This window comes from Cryptomeria japonica, chromosome 5 (assembly GCF_030272615.1).
Source record: "Cryptomeria japonica chromosome 5, Sugi_1.0, whole genome shotgun sequence".
Lineage (NCBI taxonomy): Eukaryota > Viridiplantae > Streptophyta > Pinopsida > Cupressales > Cupressaceae > Cryptomeria > Cryptomeria japonica.
In genome coordinates this window covers 789,448,993-789,457,478 of record NC_081409.1, presented here as the reverse complement: position 1 = coordinate 789,457,478, position 8,486 = coordinate 789,448,993, and the positions used below count along the sequence as shown (strand labels likewise).

General features: G+C 34.8%; 2 protein-coding genes across 2 annotated transcripts; both read right to left on the bottom strand.

Moving 5' to 3' along the window:
* Positions 1-2,882: 2,882 nt before the first annotated feature.
* Positions 2,883-4,437, bottom strand: LOC131074458 (putative leucine-rich repeat receptor-like serine/threonine-protein kinase At2g24130). The gene is made up of 2 exons (XM_058011075.2): positions 3,402-4,437; positions 2,883-3,313 (listed from the first exon to the last, which is right to left on the bottom strand). The coding sequence occupies exons 1-2, from the start codon at positions 4,435-4,437 to the stop codon at positions 2,883-2,885; spliced, it is 1,467 nt and encodes a 488-aa protein (XP_057867058.2).
* A 75-nt stretch (positions 4,438-4,512) lies between these two features.
* On the bottom strand, positions 4,513-6,111 carry LOC131876175 (LRR receptor-like serine/threonine-protein kinase SIK1). Its single transcript, XM_059220995.1, has one exon. It carries the CDS (start codon positions 6,109-6,111, stop codon positions 4,513-4,515), a length of 1,599 nt encoding a protein of 532 aa, XP_059076978.1.
* Between the last annotated feature and the right edge of the window lie 2,375 nt (positions 6,112-8,486).

The window sequence follows — 8,486 nt, the reverse complement described above, 5'->3', positions numbered from 1 at the left end:
GAGGAAAATCCTTGAATTTGATTTCTATCACACCACTTAGATTCTCTAGATCATCCAACAATGCAAAATAAGAGCATACTAAATCCTTCAAGAAAATGCGTAAGACTTGCACTCAAGATATACTAAAAGACAAACCAAAGGTACTCAATTTGCTTTGATACCATGTAATATTTAGGTATGAAGATAACAACCAAGATCTAGAGGTGTAATGGAAAGCACACAATAATCACAAGATCAATATGACAAGCTTAAAATATATTCCTATCAATGAACGCACACAAAATCGATATTTAAAGTATTATAGACCATTGGTTATATAGGACAAGGTGAGACATAGAATAATATAAGATGGTGATAAGTGTCTTAAAATATTATGATTTGATATATAACTTGTGATAAGATAGGGAAATATCACATGTAAAGTGATAAGAATCCCATGTGTACCCTAATTAAGTTTAAGTTATAAGATGTGAAAGTGGCCTAATATTGAAACTAGTTAGGTAATATGCCTATTCACATTGGTAATTGAGCTTGAGAATTTTACATTATAGGGTTTATATTTAAGTAGTTCAAATATAATAGTGAGATGTGCATATTAATGTTCATTTATATTTAGGTTTCTGTTTACTAAATTAATTCAAGCATATTGATAAATAATAAAATTTTCTATGAAGTAGAACTTATTCCCATAGCCTTTACTTATCCTATTCATATGCATCAATATATATTTATTAACATTTGATCCATTTGTGCATACTTCCTCATACATATTGTACTTATTGTATTCATTGTATTTAGATTTTTATTACTGCATATAGCTCACTACTTTGTTATCCGAGGCCATTGTTATCGTTGTCAAAGTGATCTTAGGTCCATGGATTCAACTTTGGGATTTCTTAAACTAAGATAAAAATTTGGATGATTCTTGTTTATTTCACTAGTTGTTGTGAGTGTACCAAATGTGTATGCATGATTTGTTTCTCTGTGTCAATATTTAAAGACATTCAATTACATTGATATCATATACTCTTATATTCAAGAATATCATCTCTCATTTAATATTATATAAGAATTTGAGGAGCAATTATTAGAACACTTAAATTTGTTGCACTAAAGAAATTATCATTGACATATTCATCGAGAACATTTGCATGATATTTTTACCAATAAAACTAGTCTTTTCCAAGGGTTAACTTGGCAGGAAGTCTACAACCTCAAAGATAATGAGGAAACCTCTATGGAGAATTCAGAGGATGATGATTTTTAGGTGGAAGATGAAGACCCAGAAGAAAATTTTGAAGATGAGATGGAGGAAGAAAGTGAAAAGGAAGAGGACAATGAAAAGGAAGAGGATTAGGGTAACTCTAATGAAAACCCGTTGGCTCCCAACTACATAGATAATGAGGAAATGGTCCCTTGTTCTCAGGAACCTCCACCTGAAAATGAAAATAATAAGGATATGCTTGAGCATTTGAAGGAGTTAAAATGGAGGATTGTTAACCTAGAGGAGAAGAATGTGGAATACAAAAAGGATTTTGACAATATCAGTAATGCCTTTAGCAAGAAGCTGGCAAAACAGGGTAAGGAGGTGAAAGATGCCGATGATGGAGATTGGTAGATGGACACCTGGGAAACTCAAAATTGATAGGCTCCAGAGGAACTATAACTTGATAAAGAAGGATTAGCTTCTCTTTGGTTTTTTTTGCTTAGGTTCTTTGCCGTGTTTTGTTATGATATTAAAATGGTTTATATGTTGGGCTTGCATGCCATTATATTTGGACTAATTATGCTAAACTCTGATAATGTTATGTTTGTTATAGACATATATTATGATATTAGTGAGATAGGTATATGGAAACTTGTTAGACTTAACAGGTTATGCTATAGGGATATGAAGATTTTTTATTACTTTTGATATGAGAGGCTCTGCTTCTATGTTTTGTGGGATGGTTGTTCTCAGTTGGGGTTAATGTTGATGTGTGGTAATCTTGTTGTTTCATAGGTTCAGGGCCTTCTCCCTACTTATATAATCAAAAACTTAGGAGAACACGTATCCTACAAATTTAATAACTCTCTAAAAGTATTTTAAACACTAGTAGACCTTATAGGAAACAAGTATTGACAAAAATCAATGAATTAAGAAATAAAATGTGTAGGTTTAGTTGAGGATCAAATATATGGATCAAAGGATATATTTATGAATATAAAAAATATATAAAGATACAAAATCAATTTTAAAAAGTCATTACCATTACTTTTCTATTTTAGATGATATTTTTTGTTTCCCAATTTAAATTATTTTGATTTCATATGATCCAATTTGAAAACAAAATATAGACTATCGAGATTCTCAATAGAATCAATAACACTATCTTTCATCTAATATGCTTTATACAAATTTCTAAAAAGCAACACTATATCTTCCATCTAATATGCTTTATACACATTTCTAAATCAAACATATCCAAGCCTCTATTTTGTCCGCAGGTTCCCCGAATTACATTACAGCTTCCACTGCACATACATTTTAAACGACTCTAATAATAGTTTAGCTTTTATTATACTTTAAAATATATATATATATTCGTACAAATGAAACATTATAAATAATGATAACAACAATAATTACAGGGTTTTAGGATGTTGGTTTCATGTTTTTGAATATTTGGTAACGAAAGAACACTTTTAAACTATTGCGCACAATGAGAGAATAACAATATGTTACACGGATCGCATTATTTGAATATCTATGCGTTGACAACATCATACTATTCTAATGAAAACGCATCAATTGGAACAACTTACAAGCTCATAGAACTAAAAGCAAACTTGAAACTATCATATATATACAACTAAAACTTCTTAATAGAAGTTATAAACATCTAAAACGAGGAACTTTGGCTGTCAGATGCCAATGTTCTTGTGGGATTGGTATTCTCCAGGAGTTCTGATATGGTGGCTGTAAAATTGGAACCAGCTGCACCTCCCACCAAAGATGTCTTGAGGCTCTCCAAGGCATTGCCTACATCTCTTATGGAAGGTCTTTCTCTCGGTGATTCACTACTACAAAGCAAACCAACATGAATGAAAGAAATTAGATAATTATTGTCTTCCATGTTTTCACCCACTATCAGCCCGCTATCAACAATTTCTGCTAGTCTGTTTGGGAAAGCTGAGCTCACCCACTTTTGCAAGGTCATGTCACCCACAAACATGTCATCACTTGGCCTCTTCCTTGTAACCATCTCTAATATCAGAATTCCATAGCTATAAACATCTCCCCTAATAGAGGCATTTCCACCCAGTCCATATTCTGCAATCAATTTTACTCATTAACTTCATAAAAAGCTAATAAACAAAATGATAATGCCAGTGTAATAAAAACGCAATCTGAGTTTTACCTGGAGCAATATATCCAATAGATCCTTTAAGTGCAAATGTTGTTGTACTGAGTGAATCCATGGAATTTTTTGTAGTTAAACGGGAAATACCAAAATCAGTGACAATGGCTGTCATGTTGGCATCCAAGAGCACATTGCTAGGTTTTAAGTCACAGTGTACAATTTGCAGAGGACAATCATGATGTAAATATTCCAAGCCATGGGCTACATCTACAGCAATGCTTAAACACTCACTCAATCCCAATTTATAAAAGCCTTCATCATCATCCCTGTCAGGATGCAAATGTCTTTCCAAGCTCCCATTACATGCAAATTCAAGAACCAAACCTTTCAAATCAGGGTAGAAGAATGCACTTATGATTGTAATGACGTTACGGTGCCGAATCCTCCCTAACAATTTGCACTCTCTCTTAAAACCCTTAAGAGCTTCTTCATTTTGTAAATGAAGAGTCTTGATGGCAATTATCCTACCATCCCTCAAGATGCCTTTGTACACAGATCCAAAGTTACCCACTCCAAGCAAGTTTGACTCATCAAATCCAGATGTTGCAAGCACAAGATCTTGATAAGAAAATTTTGGATAGCTGAGCCTTCGAAAAATAAAGATTGAGGGACCGACTAGCTGCCTTGAAAGTCTATACCTCCATAGAATTCCTAAGATGAACAAGCATAATACAAATACAATGGTTCCAACAACTGATAACACTATTTTTTTAAGCAGGGGATGTTTTTCCTCTGTCCGATTTGAGCATGGAGGCAATGAATAATTTTTTGGGCCACATAGGCCGGGGTTTCCCATAAACAATATTACAACAGTTCTATTTGGAAACAATCCTCCTTCTGCAATCTTCCCTGACAAATTATTAAAAGAAAGATCCATTTCTTGGAGATTTTTTAATTTGCAGAGTGAATCTGGTATTGGACCTACAAAAGTGTTGTTGGACAGATTTAGACGCTCTAATGCTATGCAGTCTCCTAGAGATTTTGGAATGACCCCACTGAGTTGATTTCCAGAGATATCTATGGCTTGAGCCATTACAATTTTACTCATCTCTCGTGGCAAAGACCTTTCCAGAGAATTCCATGAAAGATTGAGGTAGAATGCCAGATTTTAAAGGCTGGCAATGACTTCACCAGGTATCCTGCCCCCTAGTTTGTTGTAGGATAAGTCGAGGAGCTCCAACTTCTGACATCCCTCCAAACTAACGGGGATCTCCCCTGATAACTTGTTGTGGTGGAGAAAGAGACGTCTCAATTGCTGGGAGTGACAAAGAGAATCTGGTATTTTTCCAGATAACTGATTGTGATGAAGAGATAATAGTCCTAGATGTTGCATTTGACCTATCTCACTTGGAATGGCTCCTTCTAAATTGTTCCTAGGCAAATAAAATACTTCCAACAAATGCAGTCTTTTAATACCACAAGGAATATTGCCGCTGAAAAGATTTACGGCTAAATCTAAGAAGGTTAAGTTTGTCAGATTGACAATCTGTTGTGGTATATTCCCGCTTATCATGTTTCCTGATACACTCAGCTTATTGAGATTGGAAGACAGTTGGCCTATGGATGGAGGCAATTTACCAGTGAATCGATTATTTCCTATATATATTTCTTGCAAGCGGGAGGAATTTGTGAGAGCAGTGAGAAAGGCCAAACTGTTACTGCTATCACTAACAAGTTGATTGGTGTGTAGGTAAAGATAGGTGAGAAGATTCAACTTACCCAGCTCCAATGGAACCGTTCCACCGAGCTGGTTTGTATTTAAAAGTAGTACTTCGAGACGGGAACAATTTCCCAAGGAGCTTGGGATGTTTCCACTAAGCTGGTTTCTCCATAAACTAAGGTATTCCAAATTGGGGAGCCTGGTTCCAATTTCCCATGGAATATTTCCTCGAATCTGGTTTATAGATAAATCTTTTCGATTAAACTTTGAAAGATTTGTTAAAGAACTAGGAATGGTGCCTGATAGGTTATTTTCAAAAAATTCAAACTCCACTACGTTAGTGAGCATTCCCAGTTCAGGAGGAATGGGGCCTTGGAGATGGTTTTGTCCCAAGTTCAAATAAGTCAAGGCTGACAGATTTCCTAAAGAACTGGGGATGGGGCCATTGATCTTATTTCCTTCCAAATCTAAATCAATTAAGGTGGACAGATTTTCGAAAGAGGGTGGAATGGTACCTGTGAGGCTATTAACGGCCAAGTAGAGGTACTTCAAACTTGTGAGGAGACTGAGCTCAGGCGGAATGGTGCCATGCAGTTGGTTATAGGAGAGTGCCAGTAAATACAAACTGCGGCAAGCGGAAAGAGAGGGTGGAATGGTCCCTTGTAATTGATTGTCGTACAGCGAGAGTAGCCATAGATTTGGGAGTTGGCCGAGTTGAGGTGGAATTGTACCAGTGAGGTAATTTTGGGAAAGATCAAGAGATCGAAGAGAGTAGAGATTCCCGAGCACGGGAGAGATGGTGCCATCTAAACTCATTAGGCTTAAATTGATGGCACGGACAGACTGAGAATTGTAATGACAGGTGATGGCAGACCAGTTGCAGAAGTGGTGAACGGGAGTCCAGTCGGGCAGAGAAGTGTCGTTCTTCGAAACGACAGCTTTGAATCGCAACAACAATTCTTCTTGTTGATGATGATGATGAGAATGAGGAAGAGCAGAGATTAGAAATACGGAAAGCAATAAAAGTAACAAGAAAAGAGCAGCCATGGTAGAGCAAACTAGTGTGAGTCAGGGGAACACAGAAGGCAAGCAATTGAATAGAATAGAATGGAGAAGGCAAAAATATATAGATAAGGGAAATTGGTGTTTACAAATTAGTGTGAGGCCCGCAACATTAAAATTAATTTAAGTTGAATTGGACAAAATTTATTTCCTTCTTTCACATGGGATCGTCTGATTTGACCCTCTCTAAATTATTGTTCAACAAAATATTTTATTATTATTTGGAAATTATTATGTGAATTATTCTTTCTTTTTGTATTCAATCATAACAAAGATGATTTTTTAATAAAGTATAATTTTTATGTTGATTTTATATTATTTTAAAATGATCAATATTAAATAATTATTTTTAATAAAACTATTTATTATTTTTTGTGAAATGGACAAGCTGATAAATATCCATTCATTGATTTTTGTTAATCTTGGTTTAACCATTAACAATCAAAACACTTATCCATCACACTACATGATGAACCCCATTTTTACATTTATTATTATTATATCTTATGTTTTATAATTACATTTTTAAACAAAAAAAAATATAATATATAATGTTGTTATTTTTTTAATGAAGATTATTTGAACTCAACACCATCAAGTGCTACAACATGGAAATTGTCATTACACAAAATGTCTTTATATAGTTAAATTATATTTAAATTCACATTATGTGGAATAGCTTTATATGTCTTATTACTTTATCATTTCACTTGCCCTCCAAAGGAGAATGAGTGTTATTATTATTGCAAATGATTAAGTTGATACCTACCTCACAAGGTGATTATTTAAAGCTTCTAGGTACTATCATTTCTTTGCAAATAGAAACTAACAATTATTAATTACCATATGGTAGTCCGCTATATGTAGCAAGGCAACAATAATGCTAACAACAAGCTTAGTGTAGAATCTTCTATAATAAAACAACCTACAAATGACGAGAAATGTGTTACATGCCTTGTTTTCGTCCTCTATAATAAAATAACCTACAAATGTGTTAAATACCTTGTTATGTCCCTTTCATGCATATCAATTGCTTCAACTTTGCACTTCATTAGCTCAAGCTAGTGTTATAGCTTAGTATCAACCATGAAACCTCTTATACCATTTGTTATGAAATAATGCTTCATCCCCAATTACATTTAATCCATTTTCTTCATAAAGTTGACAAAAAAACATGCATACAAGCTTACAAAAGAGCCATTACACATAGACCAAATAGACAAACCACAAGATAAGATAGGATATATGTTGGGAAAAGCCTCATAAGGGAAAAACCCAACCTCCAAAAGCATCCATACTCCATATTATTTAGCCTTAAAGAAATATAAAGAAACTACAAAGTTATAATGTGTTGATTAGGTTGAATTAATATTCCCATAGGTTTAAAACAACAAACTTTTCATCAATTATAACTGTTTTTGATAAAGATAAAGATGTTTTATTGGGAACTCAAACCCAAAGTTTTACAGACCAAGGCCAATAGCCAAAATTCATTAAACATAAGTGAAACAGGGGATAAACCCCACAAAGACCCAACACCAAAAAAACCCCAAAAAGTATCCCAAAAAAAAGGAAAAGACACTCAACTGAGAGAGTGCGCCAATTCAGTATTCTTCTAAATAATCTTCTTGTTGATTTTCTTCAAATCCTCCATGATGAATCTGGAGATTCCCTAGTCCTGGCTCCAGCTCCTAGTCCTAGTATAGGGACCCAAACTAGTCTTCCCTCCAGCAGCACTCTAGCCACCCTCCGAAGAATTATTTTTCTATTTTTTACCCAAGGGAGGATCACTGGCTATGGGTCTAGTTCTATAGTCGGGTATCATGGCATTTAATTTCTCCAAACCTTCAGCACTATTACTCATCGCCTCCTTGCTAATTTCCACCAAATTATTCAAGTTGTCTTTGATATCATTCACATACTCTTCCATCTTTTCAATTTTGCACTCATTGAAGATCTTCATAGCTTCAACATCCTCAGATATCTTGTGAATCATGCTTATGATCTTCTCAATTTTACTAGGCCAAGGGGACTCCATGAAAGTTTCAATAATTCCCTTAATCCCATCTTCCAAGGTCCCAATTTCCTTATCCACCCACTTATAGCAATTCTCTTGGCCCCTAGTGACCTCCAAAATCAAGTCTTACAACACCTTCTCCCCCTTTTTATCACCTTTATTCTCCTTATTCGTCATCCCCTGTTTCTTGTTATCCACATTGATGGGGATGTCCAACCTAATCTTGTGCTCTTTGTCTTTGGACCCATTTGACTTGGTCAATTTCATTTTATTCCTGATGGGGGTCTCTAGGTCTTGCATTTTCCTGCTACTAGACTTAAATTTGCTTGCTGCCCACCTTGGA

Coding starts and splice junctions, on each gene's coding strand:
- LOC131074458 (XM_058011075.2), bottom strand. CDS start 4,437: ATGGCTCAAGCCATAGATATCTCTGGAAATCAACTCAGTGGGGTCATT. Junction 3,314..3,401: donor TATTGGATATATTGCTCCAG/GTAAAACTCAGA, acceptor AATTGATTGCAG/AATATGGACTGGGTGGAAAT.
- LOC131876175 (XM_059220995.1), bottom strand. CDS start 6,111: ATGGCTGCTCTTTTCTTGTTACTTTTATTGCTTTCCGTATTTCTAATC.